At 41.1% G+C, this 24,213-nt stretch overlaps 2 protein-coding genes across 12 annotated transcripts in view; one reads left to right on the top strand and one right to left on the bottom strand.

Annotated features, from left to right (window-relative positions):
• numbl (NUMB like endocytic adaptor protein) overlaps positions 1 to 8,784 on the top strand; it is a 78,273-nt gene extending 69,489 nt beyond the window's left edge. For 5 of the 10 annotated variants that reach the window (XM_061781214.1, XM_061781211.1, XM_061781207.1 and 2 more), the window contains exon 9: positions 16 to 3,960. In XM_061781214.1, the coding sequence (XP_061637198.1) occupies positions 16 to 1,145 (1,130 nt within the window). In that variant the 3' untranslated portion in view covers positions 1,146 to 3,960. Of the gene's footprint in view, positions 1 to 15; positions 3,961 to 4,956; positions 5,869 to 7,860 lie in introns of those variants that run through there. The other 5 variants (XR_009789640.1, XR_009789639.1, XR_009789638.1 and 2 more) reach the window with 5 other exon arrangements.
• Positions 8,785 to 8,916: 132 nt separating this feature from the next.
• Positions 8,917 to 22,691, bottom strand: si:ch211-11n16.2 (zinc finger FYVE domain-containing protein 1). 2 transcript variants are annotated; one of them, XM_061781215.1, is made up of 12 exons: positions 22,460 to 22,691; positions 21,019 to 21,300; positions 20,459 to 20,681; positions 19,051 to 19,268; positions 18,816 to 18,922; positions 15,366 to 15,474; positions 15,152 to 15,249; positions 14,970 to 15,087; positions 13,942 to 14,112; positions 12,470 to 12,662; positions 10,422 to 10,520; positions 8,917 to 10,290 (listed from the first exon to the last, which is right to left on the bottom strand). In XM_061781215.1, exons 1-12 carry the CDS (start codon positions 22,574 to 22,576, stop codon positions 10,058 to 10,060), a joined length of 1,968 nt encoding a protein of 655 aa, XP_061637199.1. In that variant the 5' UTR covers positions 22,577 to 22,691; the 3' UTR covers positions 8,917 to 10,057. The 2 variants fall into 2 exon arrangements, with proteins under 2 accessions (XP_061637199.1, XP_061637200.1); XM_061781216.1 differs by lacking the exons at positions 20,459 to 20,681; positions 22,460 to 22,691 and having other exon boundaries at positions 21,019 to 21,156.
• Positions 22,692 to 24,213: the final 1,522 nt, after the last annotated feature.

The following is a 24,213-nucleotide window of genomic DNA, read 5'->3' as shown; positions in this document are numbered from 1 at the left end:
ACTTTATCCATTTAGCTACGTCTTGGGTTCAGCCAGACCCTCTTCTCCACTCTCCTCCTCCAGTGTCCGCGGTGATGCAGAGTGGACACAAACGTACACCCTCTGAGGCGGAAAGATGGCTAGAAGAGGTCTCCAAGGCAGTCAGGTCCCAGCAGACACCCCCACCAGGTCCCACCATCCCCACCATCCCGGGACCACCCTCTGTATCAAGTCAGCAGATAACGAGTTTGGCTCCGGTGTCCACTATCTCAGTGTCACTTGGTACCATGTCCAAAGCCCTTATTGCAGGCACCTCTGCTCACTCAGCTCAGGCACCAATGCCCCTTCAACCTATGTCCATATCCTCGGTCCCCTTAATACCTGGCCCTCCAATTTCTAGCCCTCCTATGTCTTTGCCTTCAATGTCCATCCCCACAATGTCTGGTCCAAGCATGTCAGGAGCCCCTATGATCCAGCCCTCCCTCTCTGGGCCCGGAGGCTCCCTCCCATGCGTCATGCAGCCCTTTCCTTTGGCCTTCGATGCTACTTCGGCTCCTGTGGGGATGTTCGCCAGCCAGCCTGTCCAACCGGCTTTTGTTCCCATGCAAACCTACATGCCAGGCTTAGCTAGCAGTATGACCTATCCCAATGTCAGCGTACCTGTCGTAGGAATCACACCATCACAAATGGTGGCCAATGTCTTCTGCACAGCCACTGGCTCATCTGCCACCGGAGGTGCCATTGGGTCCGGAGTCGGAGGGCCCAAAGTGGGCACCCTCGGAACAGGCAGCATCCACCACCCTTACTCGGGAGTGCCCACTGGAGGGTTTTCCACACCATTCCCCATTCCCACTCCTCCACTTTCGACAGCCCTAAATGGTCTCCCGACGCACAGCAGCGCCTCAGCGCTCCTTCAGAATGGCAACTCTAACAACGGTGGGAATGGTGGCAGCACTAGTAGCTGGCCACCAGAAGGCAGCCAGCTCATCGCTCCTGTGACCACTAATTCCCAAGATGATGATCGTTTTGAGGCCAAGTGGGCGGCACTTGAGAGCACCAACACCAAACCAGCAGCTCAGGCACCTGGAAGCAAAAGTCCAGCAGCAGCAGCAGCAGCCAACCCATTTTCAAACAACCTGCAGAAGACCTTTGAGATTGAGCTCTAAGGTGGGGAGAAATCTGGGTGCTAATTCAAGCATCCTTGCTTTGAATGGAATGCAGGATCTGAAATGCTGTGGCAGCCTAGCATACTACAAAAAGCTCTCTCATGGACTATCTACACCTAATGATGTTGCTTTCTTGAGGCTCCAATTAGAGCTTTACAGATTGCTGGGCTGCCACTGGAAGCTTTTCACGTCTCAACGGATCATGTGATGATCTAAATTCTGCCACATCACCTCATTTCCGCATCTTTCCGGCCTTCATGTCTGTACTCCGCCTTTTCTTTTTTTGCCGGCTGCAAGTCCCTTGGCACACTGACTGTGTCACTCGGCGACACGCTCAGTGGCTGCTTTCCTTTAAAGGTGACGGCGATGCATTCCAATCCTATTGACTGATTTTGGCAGTTTTTGTTGTGGTGAGGAATCATTGTGAAGAAACACAAGAATTCCTCGTTTGACCGATGACCAGACTGATGCTGTTGTTCATGGCAGAATCGTGAATTGAGACAGGGTTGTATATGCAGTGAATATACAGTAAAATGTCTACACCCCCCTGTTCAAATGCCATGCTTTTGTGGTATCCAAAAACGAGACCAAGATAAATCGTATGAAAACTTTTTCCACCATTAATGTGGCCGATAACCTGTACAATTCAATTGATGAAAAAAATATTTTCGAGAGGGGAAGTTAAAATAAGATGTGGTTGGTTGCACACGTGCGTGGTGTGCATTTTCTCTTGCGGATGTGGCTGTTCAGAATTAACCAATCACATTCAAATTCATGTTAAATGGGAGTTAGCACACAACTACACCACATTTTTTACTCTCTGACAGAAGCCTGAAGGTTTTGTGGTAGCACTGACTGGTGTTTGGAACTGTTCATAATCCCCTCAACCTTGACTAAGGTGGAAAGAATTATGAAAGCATAATTATCCAAAGCATGATGCTGCCACCATCATGCTGTACTGTAGGTATGCTTTTCTTTTCTGATGAGCAGTGTTGTGTTTGCACCAAACATACCTTGCAGAATTACAGCCAAACATTTTAAGCTTGGTTTCATTGGACCATACTACATTATTTATTTTTACTTCCCCTTTTGTACACGTAATATAGGTCTCATCAATAGTGGAAGTTTTGAAATGATTTATCTTGGGCTCATTTTTTTTTATATATATCACAAGACCCTGGAATTTGAACAGGGGTGTGTGGACTTTTTACAGCCACTTTACCTAAAAGGACCCACTGACCAATAGTAGTGATTCATTGCCAAAATGATTTTCTTCATTGTACTTTTTTATGTTAAAAAGTTATATTTACTTAAACTCAAAACATTGAAGTGTTTCCTTAAGATAATTGTATCCCATATATTTATTTTTGTTGAACGCTTAGACTAGAGAAACAAACAGGAACACCCAGGTTGGGCATCAATAGAGTGTCTGGGCATTGTGGGAAATGTAGTCATGTAACAGGAACCGAATACCCAGGAAGGAAATGTATCATGTTGTCTCCCAAGTGTATATAGTGGCATGATGCTCCTACCCGTGCAGTGGGTACTTTGCTTTTTCCAGACAAATCAATAGAACTTCACTTTAACTCTGGAGGACATTTCCAGGGCACTGCAAAATATCCAGACAGACACTTCAGAGTAGCCATTCACCTTTTACCGAAAACTCAAGGACAAATGCGATGCGCTACCTTCCAATATACAATAATGTGTTTAAATACAGGGTAGAGTGTTCACTCTAACAGTCAGTCGTAAATGTGGGGCTGATGATGAAAGAGACAGAGGTAAAAGAAGAGGAATGAGACCAGACGAAGGATAAACTGCACTGTTAGGCATTTCATAGGGTTTTTACAGTAACTTACTGGCAACACTATTGCACACAATCCACATTAAATAACCGTAGAATTTACAAGGTCAAACAGTGTGTATGTGAAAGGCCGAAGGAGAGAACGTAGCAATATTAAGGCGAGAGGATGGAGTACAATAAAGGAATGAAATGGAGATAACAGGATAGAGACAAAATAAGAGAGGGAACAAGAGTGCGTGAAAGATATTAGAGGACAAAGTCACTTTTGTCACCTTGCCCACAAAACAGACTGTCTGCCGGCTCCATCTCGAAATCATCAGCATTTACTTTTTACAAGTAAAGCCTATTCCTTATTTACAGTCTGAGAAGTACGATTTATCAAACAGGTGAGAACCTGAAACTCCAGTAAGGTCATCAATCCTTGGAAAAAGCTTGGCGCTTGGAGGAAGAAATATTTTTAATGGGGGACTTTTTCAGGTGCTCCAAATCAGTGGGAGTGCAGTTATACGAAGAGTAGCTGACAATGTTCCGTGCTTGTTTAAGTATGATTAATTTATAAAGTATCTTTCGGTGAGGCAGTGATGCTTTTTGATAGGCTGCCTTCTAAAAATAGATACATGACGAGAAGTTCCCTATATCAGGTGCTTTGTTTTCTGACATCTTATTAGTTCTCTCTGAACAAATCCAAATGTATGGAACAAGATCAAACAAATCCGAATATATGAAACAAGATCCTATTTTATTGTTCACTGAAAATATATTCTTTCACTGGAATCTTGTTTACACACCCTCTAAATTATACTGTATGTAGGTTATTGCAACAAAGCAAACTAAATAACCTCATGAACTTGATTGTAAAATTAGTATAGTGATGGTAACAAAAAAAACTGTGGAGTTTATTTTTAATCTTTATTTACAGAGTTTTGTATTTAAACCTACATATTTGTATTGTAATTACATTGTACAAAAGATGAATAAAGTAATATAATACAATAGCTGCTCATCTTTGTAGCTTGGTGTGTGTGTGTGCGCGTGTTTGTTTGTTTGTGTGTTTACTCCCCTCTATAGACATTTCTCGAATTATGCTTTGGAGTAAACATTTGCTAATGAGGCTTCTTACGTTCTCCCATTGAAGCGTGAGATTTTCAATGACATCCAAGGACAACTAATTTAAATCTGAATAACTAAATTAAAGATAAATATTGCTGCAATAAGTATTGGGTAATGTATAATAGGTTCATTTACATTTAATTGATCGAGCAATTAATGAATTGTATTGTTTATATTGTACTGAGCAGCTAAACCCTCTCTTGCTTTACTATTCATTCCTTTATGATTAGCATATCACTTCTTCTTCCATCAATGGTATACCTCCTGTCTCAAAAAAGAAAAATCCAAACATGCTTGTGGAATTAATCCTAGATGCTAACTGAGCTGAAGTCTCGGGAGATTCAATGTCACAGGTATTGTTTGACTTCAGACTTCCACGTTTTTCTGTATCCTGTATAGATGCATTTACAGTATATATTACTTTGAAATGTCTGAAAAACAAATGAAAAAAAAACCCCATCTGTAGATAGACTTGGGAGATGGATAATTTAGTCTAATGTAAATCCATGAGTGCATGCTAATTACATATTACAAGAAACTGTAGAGCAGTATATAATGCGTTACCAATAAACGATGGTAACCAGACCCTGACAGGATGCAACCAGTGCTGCCTGTCTTTGAGTCAAAAGGGCTGAGCAATACCCACGCTGCGGATGGAACAAGACAGAGCCCCTTTTCTCCCCGAGGGCCGTGAGAAATGGAGCAAATGTACACGCATACACACACTGAACTCTTTAGCTGTGGTAGCAGTAAGTCTCACCCAGCTATTGTCCTCTGATCTAATGACTGAGTCAGTGAATAGGACTGTGTTGCAATCTAGTCAAAGAAGGAAAAAGCACAGCTCTTTTTATATCGCAACTTCAGTGAATGCATGTATTTTTGTTTGTCATTTTCTAGAGGAGCCGAATCCATCATTGCCTCAACATGATCATTCAGATGACTATGCAATTCATACCAGAAATTGCAGCATTTAAAAGCACCAAAATATTACAAAGCAAATTGACAAGAAATTTTAAATCCTGCAGTGTTTGCTTCGTTCAGTCTCTGAGATGAGGCGAGAGTTGTGGCAGGACAACTCGTAGCTGCTTCATCATGACAACGCGCGTGCTCACATTGGCCTGAGCAGCCGACACTTCCTGGTCGAGAAGAACATCGCTGTGCTGGACAACATCAAGATGGCCGTGATGCTGCGGAGGAAGAATCCCTCCAAGGGTGCACCAAGGTGTGGCAGAGAAGGCTGGGAAAGGATATCTTACTCTGTGGGGGATTCTCTCAAAGGGGGAATTTTGGCGGGATTGAAAATCTTTTGTGACACCAGTCCTGGAACCTTTTTGACAAAGCTTGTAATACATATGTATGAAGGAGAGCAATTGTACAACAATAATCAATGCAAAATGCATACTTATTGTGACACTTCAGTGTATTTATGTAATATATAGATTGTTTTCTCACTCACCCGGGCGGTATCTCCTTCGAGCTCGGGTCCTCTACCAGAGGCCTGGGAGCTTTAGGGGACTGCGCAGGATCTCAGCTGTTCCCAGTATTGCGCTCTTCTGGACAGAGATGTCGGATGTTGTTCCTGGTATCTCATCCTCCCAGTTTGGGGGCACTGACCCCCAGTCCCCCAATCACTACAGGCGCCAGTATTGCTTTCACTATCCACATTTTCTCTAGTTCTTCCTTCAGTCCTTGGTGTTTCTCCAGCTTCCTTCAGTCCTTGGTGTTTCTCCAGCTTTTCGTGTTCCCTTTTCCAAATGTTGCTATCACTTGGGATTCCTTCATATATCACGATTGCTGTCTTATGATGTTTATCCGTCACCATTATGTCAGTCTGGTTGGCCATCACTAATTTGTCAGTCATGATCTGGAAGTCCCACAGGATCTTGGCCTGGTTGCTCTCAACCACTCCGCTCTGTCCGCTATATATATATATATATATATATATATATCTTTAGAGACTGAGACAGACAGAGCGGAGTGGTTGAGAGCAACCAGGCCAAGATCCTGTGGGACTTCCAGATCATGACTGACAAATTAGTGATGGCCAACCAGACTGACATAATGGTGACGGATAAACATCATAAGACAGCAATCTAATATATATATATAACAGAATCGTCAGCAAAGCAAACATACAATTCCTAGGAAATGAATTATTGGGAACCAGTTCTCAAAAATAACTGATTTTTGATTCCCATCCCGAGTAATGACTAAAAATAATACCTCATGTCAACCTTTTAAAAAGTAAACAACACAAGCAAACATGTTGTTAAATTCTGCCGTGATGCAGATGCACAGTATAACACTGTGGCTTGAAGATGGATATAATACTGTAGCCTACATTGGAGGCAGGAGAGGCTCAGTTGCCATGGCTACATAGCCAGAAACTAATTCATAACATCTGGAAAGTGTTGCTGTCTGCAAAATGTACTTCCATACATATCACTTACAGTGCCTGCAGTAATGATAGCAGCTAGAAACATGTCTGAGGACTCAAGGGGGATGAACGGTGGTGAGCACAGTCGCCTTGCAGCAAGAGGGTTCGTTGGTTTCAATGTGTGTGTCTCTCTCTAATATATGAATACATGGGCATGTTTTTTGTTTTTTTAAATAACTGGAACTAAATGTTAACGACCAGCACGGTGGACGACTGGTTAGATCGTCTGCCTCACAGTTCTGAGGACCGGGGTCCAATCCCCAGCCCCCCCTGTGTGGAGTTTGCATGTTCTCCCTGTGCCTGCGTGGGTTTTCTCCGGGCACTCCGGTTTCCTCCCACATCCCAAAAACATGCATGGTAGGTTAATTGACAACTCTAAATTGCTCGTAGGTGTGCATGTGAGTGCGAAAGGTTGTTTGTTTGTATGTGCCCTGCGATTGGCTGGCAACCAGTTCAGGGTGTACCCCGCCTCCTGCCCGATGATAGCTGGGATAGGCTCCAGCACGCCCGCAACCCTAGTGAGCGGAAGCACCTCAGAAAATGGATGGATGGATGGATAAATGTTAACGAGACCAGTTTAGCATATATACAGTCTTTGTCTCAAACAGTCGTTAATTTCACAAATTAAATGTTGGCAGTGTCAATGCCCTCCCTAAACTATAGGAGCAAGTAATTACAGTGATTAATTGCATGTTCTCGCTCATGGTTAGTCCACAACTTTCCAATTGTTTGGCCCACAGCTGGTTGCAGCAGCAAAGCACAGGATGTCATGTTGATGTAGTAGAAGTGACGCAGTCAGACAAACTAGTGTGTGTGTATGTGTGTGCACGCGTGTGTGTGTGTGACAGCTGGCCATGAAATTTTTTATTTGTTTTTTTTGTCAGACATCATTTAATCATCTATACAGGTTTGTAAAGCAGCATAACACTCTCGCATAACAGTGTGAAAAAAATTATTTTGATTTAAAAACTATATTGGCCTATTTTATCATTTATTATTTAAATAGTGAATAATAAACAGTAAAACAAAGTGCTTATTTAAACTTTCTTAGTTTGCAATAATTCAAAAGTTTAAGAGTTTTTGTTGTACCCATAGTACGGAAACACCTACTCCTGTAGATAATACATTCTTTCTCCAATATTATCTTGTGATTTGATAATTTGAGTTATTGGAGGCAAGCCTCATTGTTAGCTTCTTTGGGATGATTACTTTTCAGGGTTTTTTTTTTGTGCACATCCATGCATCATGTACAACCCCAATTCCAATGAAGTTGGGACGTTGTGCTGCCTGAAGAGCTCAGAGAGAGAATTGTGGCAAGGCACATATCTGGCCAAGGTTACAAAAAAAATTCTGCTGCACTTAAGGTTCCTAAGAGCACAATGGCCTCCATAATCCTTAAATGGAAGACGTTTGGGACGACCAGAACCCTTCCTAGAGCTGGCCGTCCGGCCAAACTGAACAATCGGGGGAGAAGAGAGGTAAAGAAGAACCCAAAGATGACTGTGGCCGAGCTCCAGAGAGGCAGTCGGGAGAAAGATCTAGAAAGTCAACCATCACTCCAGCCCTCCACCAGTCGGGGCTTTATGGCAGAGTGGCCCGATGGAAGCCTCTCCTCAGTGCAAGACACATGAAAGCCTGCATGGAGTTTGCTGGGGAAAAAAACACCTGAAAGACTCCAAGATGGTGAGAAATAAGATTCTCTGGTCTGATGAGACCAAGATAGAACTTTTTGCTTTGTAAGTTGTATATTATCAGTGAAAGCTCTTTTATAGTTGGGATGCATTGTGTGTGGCATAACACAAACTGTCAAAATTACCAACTATTACGACATCAATACGTGATACATTTTAGCTTAAAGCTCTAGTTGTTATTGATCTTGTTTTGACTCTGTTCACATAAATAACTGACAGATGGCAGTCAAGTTGCATAATTAAGTATTTCTGTACTTCCAAGTAGTGGACGTCATCCTCACAGAAAGCCCCTGCTGGGATTCACCCAGGACATTGGACAGTTGGCGACATCAACTCACTCGGGAGAAAATATTTCTATTCTTGTGGCGCCCCCATGTGTAACATATTGAGCATTACACCCATGACCCAGCAAGCAATAATACAATAGTCGACCGTGTTGACTTAGACTCCTCCAGATCAGTTGTGGTGGCTCTTCTGAGCCTGGATAACAGGAAATTACTTCTCTGAAGATTACACGATTATTAGATGACTGCCTTGCACAGTTATGAGAAAGAGACAACATATGCATAGATATGCTGTACCCACATATACTCACAGGTGGGTAGAGTAGCCAAATATTGTACTCAAGTCAGAGTACTGTTACTTTAATATGACTCAAGTAAAAGTAAAAAGTAGTCATCCAAATATTTACTTGAGTAAGGAAGTACTCAATGAAAAAAACTACTCAAATAGAGAGTAACTTGTAACTTCTGATTTTTTATTTTATTTTTTTCCAAATCAGAGCATGAACATCAAATAAAATAATAATAATAATATATGGGAGTCGACAGACACCTGCCACCATTTCAATTTTTAACTGGCCAAAAACCAACAACACATGCATTGGGCCCGACAGAAACATTATTTGCTTTATTCACTTCAATGACTTCATGTAGAAGCAGAAGAAGAATTGATTGTGTATGCGCGTGCGACACTATAGGATAGGGTTAATGTTGCCATATCCACTACCAAAACAACAATAGTACCGCAAGGTGTTTTCTCAAGTTAGAAGTGGGCTGAAATATCCAAGTTTGGGCAGTCACAATTTAAGAACTGTTTTTTTGGAGTCTGGAAAGTAAACACACACACTTAATGAGTCAATTGAAGAATCAGAATAACCAAATGTTCCAGTCTGGTGAGTCTCAGCGAGAGGTCACTTGCTCAGAAGGGTATTTCACACATTGGAATGTTGACTATCAACAGACGTTACATACTGTATATTTTCCCAAAGTGTGCCTGCAAGCTTAAGAGTGATATGTGAATCTGGAATTCGATACCAACATCACTTCCTTGTGTATACAGGTTGATCTCAAACACTTATTGCAAAGAGACACATGCACAGACAAACATTGTCATGGGTATTACACAAAGTCACCCTTTTTTGAAAGGTGCCTTAAACTGTATTTACCTCCATCAATCCTCTTAACGTTCAAGGTAATCAATGTCAGGCAGATGTTTAATGAATTAACAATAAAATCCCCTCCAATGATTTGGAACCTCGTGAGATCAAATGTGAACGTTTGCAAAAGAGATTACTACTACAGTGGTTGAAAATCTTTCACTGGTTCATTTGTTCTCCACTTTTGTTCCACAGGTCACTTAGTGCAGGGCTTCCAGCTGTTGTCATATTTTAGAGGAGACAACTCAAAGCAGCTGAAACCTGTAGTAAAGACGACTACTGATCTCTGATCAGTTTTGCTACTACATGACGCAGAATCAGATGCTGTAGGCAGAAGAGATAGAAATCCGATCTTCGGCTGGCACCTGATAGCAAGCCTTCTTTGGAACAGTAGACTGTCATTTAATTTGATTTGAGACTTACAGCCGTAGTTTAGAGCATATCGGTGCTCGCGTTGCAGTTGTCACACACTCGCACTGGGTGGTCCCAGCCTCTTGAGGGTACAGGCTTCATATGTGTGGAGCAGGGGCCGCACACACCCCGACCACAGGCTCTGCAGTGGTGCTTGGACATGACTGGAGTGAAGACTTTCGAGCACTGGTGGCACTGGGTGATGTCCTGGTCGGGCACCCAGTAGTCTGGTCGAGCCACATCCTTGACAAAGCCTACAACAGAGCCAAGTGGGAAATATTTGATGTAGGTTGCTTCATTTATACTTTTAGTGTTCCTCTCCAAATATTTGAAATAGCAAGTCTTTTGAAAAATTTAATGATTACTGTTACTTGAAGAAACTCACAGAGTGGGTAGTCCACAGCGGTGCTGACGATGTCTAAGGTGGACTGAGCCACCTCCGCCACCCTGCGAGCGATGAGACCACGAGGCTCCGCTTTACACACTATATGAAAAGATGGGGGCAAAGTAAAATACACACACACACACAAAACAGCTTTCAATCATATTTATAGCTCAGCAGCAAACAGACTTATAATCACCACTTAAATAATATAAATGTCCGAAGAGAAATATTTAAGATGTAACAAAGATACAATACTAGTAAATGTGTATGTGTTGTGTTTTATTTGAAAATACGGATCAAGGGTGTATTGTGGGTATTTTGCTATTGTGTGGTATGGAGAATCTTGTGGTTGCAGTTTGCATTGGTATCAAACTGTACTGCATTATACTGAGATATAGCTAAGAGAGAGTCACCAAATACAACCCCAATTCCAATGAAGTTGGGACGTTGTGTTAAACATAAATAAAAACAGAATACAATGATTTGCAAATCTTGTTCGACCTATATTTAATTGAATACACTACAAAGACAAGATATTTAATGTTCAAACTGATAAACTTTATTCTTTTTAGCAAATAATCATTAACTTAGACTTTTATGGCTGCAACACATTCCAAAAAAGCTGGGACAGGGTCATGTTTACCACTGTGTTACATCAACTTTTCTTTTAACAATATTCAATAAACGTTTGGGAACTGAGGACACTGATTGTTGAAGCTTTGTCGGTGGAATTCTTTCCCATTCTTGCTTGATGTACAGCTTCAGCTGTTCAACAGTCCGGGCTCTCTGTTGTCGTCTTTTACGCTTCATAATGCGCCACACATTTTCAATGGGAGACAAGTCTGGACTGCAGGCAGGCCAGTCGAGTACCCGCACTCTTTTACTACAATGCCACACTTGTTGTAACACGTGCAGAATGTGGTTTGGCATTGTCTTGCTGAAATAAGCAGGGGCGTCCATGAAAAAGACGTTGCTTGGATGGCAGCATATGTTTCTCCAAAACCTGTATGTACCTTTCAGCATTAATGGTGCCTTCACAGATGTGTAAGTTACCCATGCCATTGGCACTCACACAGCCCCATACCATCACAGATGCTGGCTTTTGAACTTTGCGTCCACAGTCCAGATGGTTCTTTTCCTTTGGCTTTTGCTTTGCATAGTAGAGTTTCAAGTTGCACTTACGGATGTAGCGCCGAACTTTATTTACTGACATTGGTTTTCTGAAGTGTTCCTGAGCCCATTTGGTGATATCCTTTACACATTGATGTCGGTTTTTGATGCAGTGCCGCCTGAGGGATCGAAGGTCACGGGCATTCAATGTTGGTTTTCGGCCTTGCCAGTTCCATGCAGTGATTGCTCCAGATTCTCTGAACCTTTTGATTATATTATGGACCGTAGATGATGAAATCCCTAAATTCCTTGCAATTGTACGCTGAGGAACATTGTCTTTAAACTGTTCGACTATTTTCTCACGCACTTGTTCACAAAGAGGTGAACCTCGCCCCATCTTTGCTTGTGAATGACTGAGCAATTCAGGGAAGCTCCTTTTATACCCAATCATGGCACCCACCTGTTCCCAATTAGCCTGTTCACCTGTGGGATGTTCCAAACAGGTGTTTGATGAGCATTCCTCAATTTTGTCTTTTTTGCCACCTGTCCCAGGTTTTTTGGAACATGTTGCAGCTATAAAATTCCAAGTTAATGATTATTTGCTAAAAACAATAAAGTTCATCAGTTTGACCATTAAATATCTTGTCTTTGTAGTGTATTCAATTAAATAGAGGTTGAACATGATTTTCAAATCATTGTATTCTGTTTTTATGTTTAACACAACGTCCCAACTTCATTGGAATTGGGGTTGTATTAGAGAGACACGTCTTATGCAGTACAGTTCTGTAATGTTCTCAATAAACATGAAAAAAGTGGAATGCAAATTAACTTAATCAATAATTGCAAATCCTAAAAACAAACAAATGGCTCAAAAACTGTCCTTTGTAACTGCAACTTTTATTTACCTTCAAAACTATCAACACCCGTTCATGTCTTACCCTGAATGCTGGTTTCGGGTGGTCCTCCCTGACGATAGCAGGCCATACACACCCTGACAGGGCTGCTGCCCCACCCCCTCTCTGGCACTGGCATCCTATGGCTGGAACACAGGTGGCAGAAACCCTCGCCACATGACCGACAGTGGTGCTTACGCTCCGCCTCCTCAAACGCTTTGTGACAGCCATGACAAGCCTAACGGGCACAAAGGCGTAGGAGGACCGTACAACTGTTAAGGAACACTGCTGCTCAGTCAGCCTGGGTTGTATGGAATCAACTGTCACTGTTAAGCTGGGTTGAAACACATAATCAAAAAAGGGGGGGGGGCGGGGAAATAAACGGTTTTACTGATATTAAAGACACTCTGTCTTATTACTTAGAAATGTGCCAGTAATTTCATTCATGACCTTAAATCATCTCTACCCTGACAACTATGGATGACTACAAGTGTCAAAATTAAATAAATAAATACACCATGAAATGATCAGTTTAAGATATGCAGTAGCACGGTGGGCGACTGGTTACCACATCTGCCTGACAGTTCTGAGGACCGGGGTTCAAATCCCGGCCCCGCCTGTGTGGAGTTCCAGGCACTCCGGTTTCCTCCCACATCTCAAAAACATGCATGGTAGGTTGATTGAAGACTCTAAATAGCCCATAGGCGTGAATGTGAGTGCAAATGGTTGTTTGTTTCTATGTGCCCTGCGATTGGCTGGCGACTGGTTCAGGGTGTACCCCACCTCCCGCCCGAAGATAGCTGGGATAGGCTCCAGCAGCCCGCGACCCTAGTGAGGAGAAGCGGTTAAGAAAATGGATGGATGGAAGATATGCAGTACAAGTACAGTGATACCTGGACTTACAAGTTTAATTTGTTTTGTGACCAACCTTGTGAAACTCAACTTACTCATATATCAAACCTCAATGAAATTGAAATGCCATTAATCCGTTCCAGCCTCCAAAACGGTTTGACTTGTTCGATAAACAGCTCAATCAATCAATAAAATTGTATGTATATAGCAGTTTTCATACGTTAAAATATGCAACCCAGAGTGCTTCACAGACAATTAAAATAGCGGGAAATATACAAAAAAAAAATTTTTTAAATATCACCCGTCCCATCTGGATCTATTTGAATACTGTGTAATGTACCTGGGCTTGAACTTGAAGCAAAAGTATAATCATTGCAATACTTTTTGTATCGGTTTTACTAGTGTGGAATTACTCGCCAATATTCACTCATCCATCCTAAGTCAATCTACAGCAGTGATACCTCTCTCAACCAGTAGAAAATGTTGTGAACACCCGATTATACATAAAAAATAAATACCGACATATACCGTGAAACTCTTAGAATTTTGAAAAATGTTGTGGTACACATTTTTGGTCATAACGCCCAGCACTACCTTATGGTACAAATGGCAATTGTCTTTCTACAACTTAAAAATAAATACTATAAAATTTGTACTGCACTTACAGTAATCTCTGTGTTCGGTCTCCAGTACGGCGGCGCCACCTGGTCAGTGACCCAGGCGGCGACAGCTTTGGTGGGGCCGGTGCTGTACTCGGAAACTGACTGGATCACGTAGTTCATCCCATCCAGGACCCTCTGGGCCGCATTCTGGTGGTTGGTAAGGAAGGTGTCCGACTGGAAGGAGACAGCATGTGGAAGACAAAGGTTCAGGTTTACAGGCATGTGTAAAATAGTTACTTAAAAGGCAGCGCTGATTATCGACGACAGTAATGCCTGCTATATCCCGATGTAAACTTTGCGGCCCCGGCTACCACGTATTGTTTTTATTGAATTGTACTCTTCTGCAGAGCTGTAAATACTCCGCTCTGAAGTCCTAAGGGACAGTGTTCCTTTCCTGTGGTACGCAAAAATGCAGTGTACCAAACACCCACTGCCAATGTGAGTATTAACAACCCCCTTCGCTTTCACTCAAGTATTATATCTTCACTGGGAAATAATACAAAACACTGTCTTTAAAATGTAAGTACAGTACGTATTTGTATTCGGGTTTTTTTTCCCCGAGTATGTGCTTAAAGGGTGTGGGAGGGGAATCTAGGGATACAGCTATATAAACTAGCCAAATGCATTTGTGTGTGTGTGAGGGGGGAGGAGGTATCCATTATTCACAGATTTTCACTTTTCAAAGCAGTTTTTGGAACATAACCCCGCGAAAGAAGGAGAATTACCTTACCTCTGAAATATCGTGTTATTTTTTGCTGAAAATGTTTTACTCAGCAAAGAAGAATCTTTTTCAAGTTTGACCTTTCATGAACTTCAGTTATCTTGGCTGTCTTGGGACCGATCCTTTTCAATGGTTTTGTTAAAAAAAAAATATGAGTTGAACTGTTTTATCAAGTGTCACCATTCGCCAATACATTTTTTACTACAAGGCAACTTTTACAGAAATCCTTGGAGGACAGAAAATTGTAAAAGGGTTTAAAGTGTTTTAAAATCCCATCTTGCATTACATGAAGAAACAATGGAGTACTTACCCCCTCCCAAACGTGTTTGACCTCAGAACGCACCACGCTGCTCTCAGGGTCCTGGTTCCCTACCCAATACTGCCTGCTGCGGTAGATGACGCCACAGCTGGCACACTCTAACACATAGCTAAGAAGGAAGCAGACAATCAACAAAAAGGAGTGGATGAAGAGAAATGAAAACGGGAACCTACCCTGACCAGGCAAACTTGGCAAGACCAAACCATGGGTTGTCCGAGGACGCAGAGGTTTTAGGCATAACTGTCACCTCTCTGCCACCTTCATAGCACCTCTGGCGAAATGACAAGAATCCGATTAAAATCTAAACCATTTAAAATAATCAAAGCAAGATTCCGTTCAGTTCACCGAAACTGGCTTAAAGATATAGATGTCGGGAGCTGATCATACCTTACAGATAAGGACTTTATTGTTGTACTGGTGTGCATACTGGCATAGTCCATCTGCCATGTGCGGGACCCTGTCTCGTAGATGGTTCATTCCATTCTTGCAGCGAATACTGGAGGCCACACAAAACACCACATGATTCAGACCAAAACAGCAGTTTTTTGTTTTACACTCGAGCTATTCTTCAAGTCAGCTAGTGCAAGGGCCACATACATAATAACATAATATAATATGTGCTCAAACTACGTAATTGATTGATTTTAATAGAGATAAATAACAAACATAATAGAAACACTTCCAAGTATGATGTAGTGCAGTTCGACACCACTAGAAACTACTAACACACTGATAAACATGTAAAATCTCTGATATGTTACTCATGATGATGTGATTATGAATTTATTCACATGATCAACCAAAGTGTAACCAAAGTGCACCAAGATTTCAATATGTTTAACAGTGGCTAACTTATCTTTACACCTTCAGGCCATCTAGTCATTCTTTTTTGCAAGTATAGTCAAAAAGCTTTCAAGATGGTGACAGACTCTAGAACGGATTAGTGCTACAGTGTTATATTGCAGTTTACCTATTGTGGATTCAGTGCACTGTGGATTTTTATTGTGCATAATTCGCCACATTGCAGGATTTTGAGTGCATGTTGTCATTGTTTTGGGTGGTAAAATAAAAACTTCCTGGCCTAAAACAGTGAAACAGTAAAAAAAGAAAAACTAAATTCATTAAAACACGTATAACAAGGAATACAATGCGCATAGTGTACAGTATTACCGTTCATTATTATATGTTTAAGAATTTAAAAGGTGTTTAAGAGTATAGCGTAAGAATATGGTAGAGGTTAACAGGCGTGTGGGGAAGATTAATAAGAGTCTGGGGAGCTTCATACAGCTTTAAAATGTTTAAATAAAAAAATTTAAAAAATTAAAAAGTGGTCACTGCTTTGGGGATTTCACCTATTGCGGGGTGGCTTGGAACCAAACCCCCACAATAAAGGAGAGATTACTGTAATTCCATTGTTTCCATCCTTTTTTCTCTAAAAACACACTGGAGGTAGACCGGCATTCTGGAACACATTGTGCTCCACCTAATAGGTACCACTGTAAACATTTTCGGGTTTCTTGTTTCTCAGTGCACCTCTGGCTACAAATTACAAATGTAGAGAAGAAACCCAAAACTGAAGAGTAGAATTTAAGAGTATATATGCAATTACATCTAATGTTTGATCAATGCAATAAGATAATTGAATAATGTAACATTCAACATATTCCAATCATTTTGCTTCTTTGAAAATAATGTAGCAGGGTTGGCACTGAGTCATAAAACCTCTTAGCAAATGTGGCTAAACACTACAAAAATCTCCTTGCCACACTTGTGTGTAGTTAGCCACAACATCACATATGTTTATGTGGCTAAACCTTTAGCCACACTTAGTCAGTCCTCGTCACTGTGAAGCCGGTAAGCCTTAACATCCATCCATCCATCCATCCATTTTCTGAGCCGCTTCTCCTCACTAGGGTCGCGGGCGTGCCGGAGCCTATCCCAGCTATCATCGGGCAGGAGGCGGGGTACACCCTGAACTGGTTGCCAGCCAATCGCACTAAGCTTTAACAATGTGCACCCAATTAAAACTGCCTAGTCATCAATCAGGAGTAAGGCTGAACAATTTGGGAAAATACTCTTAATTCTGAGGTGTTTTTTTTTTTTATGTGTTGTGGTCGATCCTTTAAACAGTGCTACAGGTAAATAATGAAATACTGAAATAAATAATCATAACCTCTTTTCTCATACTATTTCATGTTAAATATTTTCATTCCAAGGAAAATAGGAAATGGTCTCATTGTTCCAAATTTTTGGAAGGGACATGATGCCCAGTAGTTGAGCTATATTGTTTAATCCTGGGAAATTACTAAATTTAAGTGTCCATCCCCAAAAAGTGTAGCACAACCTGTGATCCATATACTGTATATAGAGTGGTTGTAAAAAGTCTACACACTGTGGTGTCTTCTTTATATTAATGTTGTCTTTTCATGAACCAAGAAAGATGCACATCCTTGCTCCTTTATTAACTTCCGCATGTTGACAACAATGAATTGGAATGAAAAGTCATTGCGTTGTGAAAGGACCACATGAACAAACGAAAACATGAGACCACACCGCGCAAGTAGCGAACAATCAGTCACCGTTTACATTCCATAGGCTACTTGCTGCTTCTGTTGAGCCGCAGCTTTAATGCTTTCTACTTTGAAAGCGGGAACGAAATAAAGGTCTTATAAACACATAACACAATCATTTTAAACGTTCAAAAACATCACGGGCATTGACTTTTCTAAAAATATTTCAACTTGCCTTATTTGAACTTGTATTAATCTTTTGATTTCATATAACTATTGTGCATTTGTAGCTGTACGCGTCAAGGCCAATCCTAGGCATAAAGGAATATAGCAAATTGGCTCACTTGCTGCATGGAATTGAGCCAAGTGCAGATTCCCACGATTAGACAGCTGGCCAATTATGAAAACTTATCTATACACACAGTTGGAATTTTAACCCTGCACACAGCCAATTATAGGTTTAGATTGAGTCACCAAGACAAAAAAAATACAAATAAAAATAAAAAATACATCCTGTCAACATCTAGTTAGACCATCGGTAAAAACAAGATTCCCACACAGGTCCAGGGCCTAATTACATTTTTTTATCAGTAGCAGTGGGAAAACAAAAGCAAAATACAAAGTCCTGTTCAACTTACACTGGTAAACAAGTCCAGGCATGATGTCAATCCTACTAATAATCTGAGAGACGGCTATTGTCCCGAAAAACATCATTTCATGTATGAAAGTCTGTAGTCAGCTCACCGTAAATCCGTGTTCTCCCAGGGGATGCTCAAAAATTAATTTATGATAAAAAAAAATTTAGAATAAATTGTTTTGCTATATGTCACTCGTCTGTCTCTTGTTGGATTTAGGCAATCTTGTGGATCCAAAACACTTCGTAAAATTTTGATCTTAGAAGAAACTTAAGACACATTTTTGACACAGAAAAACTTAAATTGAAACTTAATTTCGAGTATTGATTAAAGTGTTGGACACAGAGTACAGGGTCCCAGTTAGTCTGTCCTCAGCATTTGCCCAACTCAACACAACAACCACAGGACAATGTGATGGGACAAGTACATTGTCTCAGTTGTTTATTTTTACTGCCCCTCTCTAAAAGATTTCATGTCGTACAGGTTAAAGGTCATATTAATGGTGGAAAAACTTTGGACTGGTCTTGGTCTCTTTTTTTTTTTTTTTTTAATCACAAAAACCTGGCATTTGAACAGGGATGTTTGTACTTTTTCTATCCACTGTATGGCTTTATAGAGCTGTTTGACAATTGTACAAGAAGGAGAGTCTTGAAATGGTTTATTACAGGAAGGAAAAGTCATGAACGACTTACTTGCAACTCAGGCAAAGAGCAGAGCAGGTAAAGTACTCATCTGGGAAGAACGTGTACAGATTCAGCTTTCCATCTGACAGGTCACCACAGAACCGTTCACTGAGGGCCTAAGTACACATACATTGAAAAACAAAACATTGCTGAGAATAGAGGAAAACATCAAATAACTGGGAATACATATGGTACTGTTTGTGTTTGTTGGATCTGTATTATTACACCAACGTGCACTTCTTACTTCCAAAGCGTGGAACACTATGCCAGGGTGGCGGGGCGAACGTGTGTGAGTGTTTTGCACTTGCTGTCTGAGGGCCTCCAGCAGTCCGCTGTAGTCAGTCGGAGGCGTGACAGTTTGAGTACCAATGTACTGTACCGAGCTGAAGGCATCAGTCCCCAAGCCCAGGTCATGAAACCGCCTCTGGAGCTGCATGTCAGCATGACCAGCTACCTTTGAATCTTAACCACACGAGAACATATGATGTCAGTACAATTACGCTTAATAGAGCACACACCAAGGTTGAACTGTTAACAGAAGTGGAAATTTTTTTTTTATAGTGTTCACTTGTTCATCCATATATTCCAGGGCACTTCCTGGTTGAACATGGAGGGTGTAAGACAACAAGGTCATTCCATTTTTCATTCTAAGGTAGAGGAACACCGTCATAACTTAAACGTCAAAAACAAACAAAAGAAATAAGTGAATAATTGTGGCGCGCTGTACTCCATTTGTGTCTGTTACGGAACAGGCTATTTCCTGGTTAATGGAGGAGAATGACATAACACATTAGGAATACACAGGACTGTGTAATTCAAATAAAATTTTGCATTTTTATCTGGATCTGTTCCAAACTTTCATGGGTTCTTCCTTGGCAGAGGTAATAATATTCAGTTTTGATGAACATTATTGCAATACAGATGAACTGCATTATAAAAGCAGTCAGCTTAAAGTACCGGTATTTCTTAGGCTGTGTTCACGCTGCAGGTCAATTCCGATTTTTTTTCCCAATGTGACAAGTATCTGATATTTTTCATTTCCATGTGAACAGTACAACTGCGATTTTTTCATATCTGACCCAGACCTCTTTCATATGTGGATATAAATCGAATATGTATCCGACGCAAATGCAATATGGACGCTCACGGGGCGCTCATCAAACCTAAACGTCATCAAAAGGTGACAAAAACAACTGTTGTCACAATTGTTCGACAAAACAGACGTGCCACAAAAGCAATGGCAGAAAAGGAGGAGAAAACAATCAGTGGCGAAAAGAAGATGCTTTACAACTGATTAATATAAGAAAACGTTGGCTGTGGTTGCACAAAAAGTTTGAAATTTGAAAATGACAAATGTGTCATGCCAAGACCTACGCGAGGGGCCATATTTATTTCCGTAAACACAACAACTCGAGTTTGCATGCATGTGCAAGGTGACGTCCTGTTTTGTGAGCATGCACCTGACGCCACACTCGTTCCGTCCATAGTAGAAGTCAGTGTTTTTTTAAACATGAACGACTAAATAAAAAGGTCACACTTTTTAACAAAGAAAATTTGAATTGGGCTTCATGCCCCACAGTGTGAACATAGCCATATATTATGCCTTTCCAATGTATCTTAATAGTGGAAATAAAATATGTCTAACTTTTTACCATGGCCCAGCAGCTGTGTGTGTGTCGTCTCCTGAAAGACAATAACAGCAGGCCCAAGACACGAGAGGGGCACGTCCAGACCGCAGCGGCTGGACAGGGCCCTTAGTTCTGGGGTGAAGTGTTTCAAATAGGCCCCTGACGCACTGCTCAGGAACTGGAACATGTCATTGTGCAGGCGCTCTGCTCGCGTTCGATAGATTACTATATCTGACACTGCCAGGACCTGGAAGAGTGGACATGAGAGGAACTATTCTACTGATCAATTATGATGCAAGCCAAAGGACAACAACGTAAGTACAACAAAAACTGATGTAAATAACCTGAAATACTATTGATTTGGACTCTTGTGGAGGTAAATGGAGTAACCAAACTGTTGTAAAGTCAGTACCTTTGATACAGCTCTTGTATTAGATCTCATTAAATTGTTCAAATGGTCATAATTTTGTGGCAGGTCTGTATATATCATCAATGAACCCTTTTTACACGTCAGTGAACTATGCCTGACAAAACTAACATTTAACATTTTGATGTAAAAGCATGAAGCACTCAGTTACAATTACCTTTAGCAGAAGCCTCATTCTCTGGTTTTGATTGGCAGCTGCTCCCAACAAGCCTTCGGTATCCAGGGCAACCAGGCTGAGGGAGGGGTCATAAGCGGCCCACACACCTACTGTACAGGAGCTAGAGGACTTGGAGGTAAAAAACACACTCTCGCCATTGAACAGGATGTGGTTCAGGGTGTGTGACTTGCCGTCCCCCGTGTTCCCAAAAATGGACACAACTTTGACACCTCCCACATCCGCACATTTGAGCCTTTCAACAAAATCCGACTCATTGCGGACCTGGAGGGAAAATAGGGAATGACGTTATTGTAAAGTTAGACTGGGACAGGACTGTACAGCTGTGGTTTCAATGCAAGCGTCGTCAATTTGAACAGTACAATCATATATACACTCCCTTCCAAAAGTATTGGAACATGAGGCCAATTATTTCATTTTGCCTCTAGATTGAAAACCTCAGAAGATGAATATTAAACAGGAAAATGACACTTCAGCTTTCACTTCAAGTTATCCATCTATCTAATAAATAGAGCTTATGTTCTACACTCAAGTTTCAGATTTGAGCAACATGACGACAGCAAAATGGACATTTGGTCTGCCAATGTACAGAAAATGCAGCAAGATAATTACCCCACACTACCAAACCAACCAGAGGACATTTGTGGCAAGAAGGGGAAGGTTGAAGACCAGCCAAGTCAATCTTCAGACTTAAACCCTCTTTCTCTTTCATCTATTTTAAGTCTATCTGTTAAAAGACTTGCTCCCCTAAAATGTGGCGTTTTGTTCCAAATAGTGCAATCTTGTGTATCTGACATAGATGTAAATACCCTTGGGGAAAAACAAGATGAACTGTTAATCTCTTGTACCGTATCGTGATAATGTTTTCAGAAGTCTAGATTGGTCTGGAGCTACCGTACAACATAATAATTTGTCCAAACTTTCAATTGCTGATATAAATCTCAGATCTAAGATTGGAATCCACTGTGGGTTACATTTCTTTGCTTTGGGGCCATCTGCCCCTATTCATAAAGTCGCCAAGAAAAAAAAAAAGTTTTTCATCAGTACCATTCAGCTTCAGCAAATCAATCTGTCAACCAAAGCATTAAACAAAACCATGTGAATAGAAATTGTGAGATGGACATAGTGACATTCAGATTAGTGTAATCGCTTGTCCGAAACAGAATGATCCCCGAACGGTTCGTGTGGGGACTGGATGACTCACTAGTTTCTATTTTTCAGAACAAAGTCGCTGTTAAAGACTTTCCCCGAATCGTCATAGCCACAACATAGTGCGCAGTTCAGCTTGACGGAGTGACTGTCACAAACCATAACAATCTTCAGAGGAATGTATTTGGCCAAAACGGTGCGTTTGACAAAAATCCTTACGAGTTGTTTTCACTTTGGTTTCTTAGCTTAGCAGCTAATTGTTAGCTAACTTCACCTGCAGGTTTTCCTGTTCGTTCACCAGCAGGAAGCTCCGTACACCGTCGGCAAGCTCCTCTGCTTTCATGGGACACAGTGAGAGTTCCTCCATTGCTGTCATCATTACTTCAGACATCGTTATTGAAGGGGTTAATAATACATGTTGATGGCAAACTGAAGTTGAAGCCCGACTACTGGCGTCAATCAAAACACCAGCGCGTGGACGCTGAGGGCGAGGGGAGGAGCCAATGTGGACGCAGGCAATGACGCACTACGTCGGTTCACTTGCTAGTACATGTATGCCACCTCGTGGCTGAAAGCAAGAATTACAACTAAGGATTTGTCCAGATACCTGCCTGTAAGTGCACTATAGGTGTAATATTATACCTATAATCAGAGGTGTCAAAAGTACTCACACTCAGAAATACAGATACTGCAAAAAGACACTACTGTTTACCGTTTCATCTCCTTAAGTAAAAGTTTTTTTTAAAGTGCAAGTGGCCATAAAAAAATGGGAACTAGTAGTGCAGGAGTTTTTGTACGTCCCTGTCACTCTGAAATCTCTCCTTGTACACCTGCATGTTTTTTTTTCCAGTTTTCTGTGTGGTGTGCAACACAAATATACAGCAGACTGCTAGTTGAATTTCCCCTTGAGGGATTAAAATGGGTATATTAACAAAAATATGCTACAGTCACATTTGAACACTGAGTGCAAATTTGAGAGGTACTATAGTGATAATATTTTTTTTGTGCGCACATGTAATATGTATAGCATTTATTTTCATATTATATTTACATCCAGGAAGTATTATCTCACACAATGTGGAGAGTTGTTACATACAGTAAATGAAAAGTGAATGGTCTAAAAGTTGATCTAACATCTTGTTTGTGGCAGCATCATGGAGAAGAATGAGAATGATTGTCCATGATGGAGAGATGTCTGCTCAGTGATCTCTCATCCCTCATGGACTCAAACGTCGCCGTCTTCAGTCCCAGCTTTCCCACCAGCTTTCCTAATGAGTTTATTAATCCGTTGGGTGCCCCTGGCACTGATGGTACTCCTCCAGCACACAACTGCAAAGTAAATGGCATTTACTTCCACCGCCTTGTCGAAGATCTCCAAAATCTTTCTGCACACATTGAAGGATCTGAGCATCCTTAGGAATATCTTCCCATTCTGATCTTTTACACAGTCTTCATGTTGGCATTACAGTTAATTGTTCAAGTCTCTGTGGTGTGGTGAACAATTGGTTAGCAAATCTGCTTCACTGTTTTGAGGTTGTGGGTTCTAATCTGGAGTTTGTGTGGATTGTGCTTGTTCTCCCTCCCTTTGTGCGGGTTCTCCGCATGTTTCCAAAAAACATGCATGGTAGGTAAATTTAAGACTCTAAATTGTTCTTATGATGTGATATTCCCACAATTCAAGATTCAAGATGCTTATTGTCACGTGCACAGTAAAAAAAAAAAAAAAAAGACAACAAAAACAACAGCAGCTTTAATAAAACGTAATTACATTCCTTCTTGCATGCTTAGCTTCACAAGAACAGACAGGATAAATAAAAGAAGATAAAGTCATAAAAAAGAATAAGGGCACTGTGAACCTGAGTTGGGGCATAAACTGCAGTGAGCGTGTGTTTGTATTACGACAGTCAGTGCCTGTGTGAGGTTTGTGGACAGTTTGGGCTCCACAGTTCTGGCTCGGCTTATCTAACATTTACATTTCTTGGGAGGAGTATTATCTTAATTGTAAGACAATCTATCTATCTATCTATC

This window comes from Phyllopteryx taeniolatus, chromosome 8, assembly GCF_024500385.1.
Source record: "Phyllopteryx taeniolatus isolate TA_2022b chromosome 8, UOR_Ptae_1.2, whole genome shotgun sequence".
In the NCBI taxonomy this organism is placed as follows: Eukaryota; Metazoa; Chordata; class Actinopteri; order Syngnathiformes; family Syngnathidae; genus Phyllopteryx; species Phyllopteryx taeniolatus.
This window is presented reverse-complemented; position numbering and strand designations above follow the sequence as displayed.

What these genes read in the sequence shown, in the direction of transcription:
- si:ch211-11n16.2 (XM_061781215.1), bottom strand. Translation starts at nt 22,576, where the DNA reads ATGTCTGAAGTAATGATGACAGCAATGGAGGAACTCTCACTGTGTCCC. An exon ending in GCTCTTTGCCTGAGTTGCAA is followed by an intron (nt 15,475 to 18,815) that starts GTAAGTCGTTCA and finishes TGTGGCCTCCAG; the next exon opens with TATTCGCTGCAAGAATGGAA. An exon ending in ACCCGAAACCAGCATTCAGG is followed by an intron (nt 10,521 to 12,469) that starts GTAAGACATGAA and finishes CTTTTCATATAG; the next exon opens with TGTGTAAAGCGGAGCCTCGT.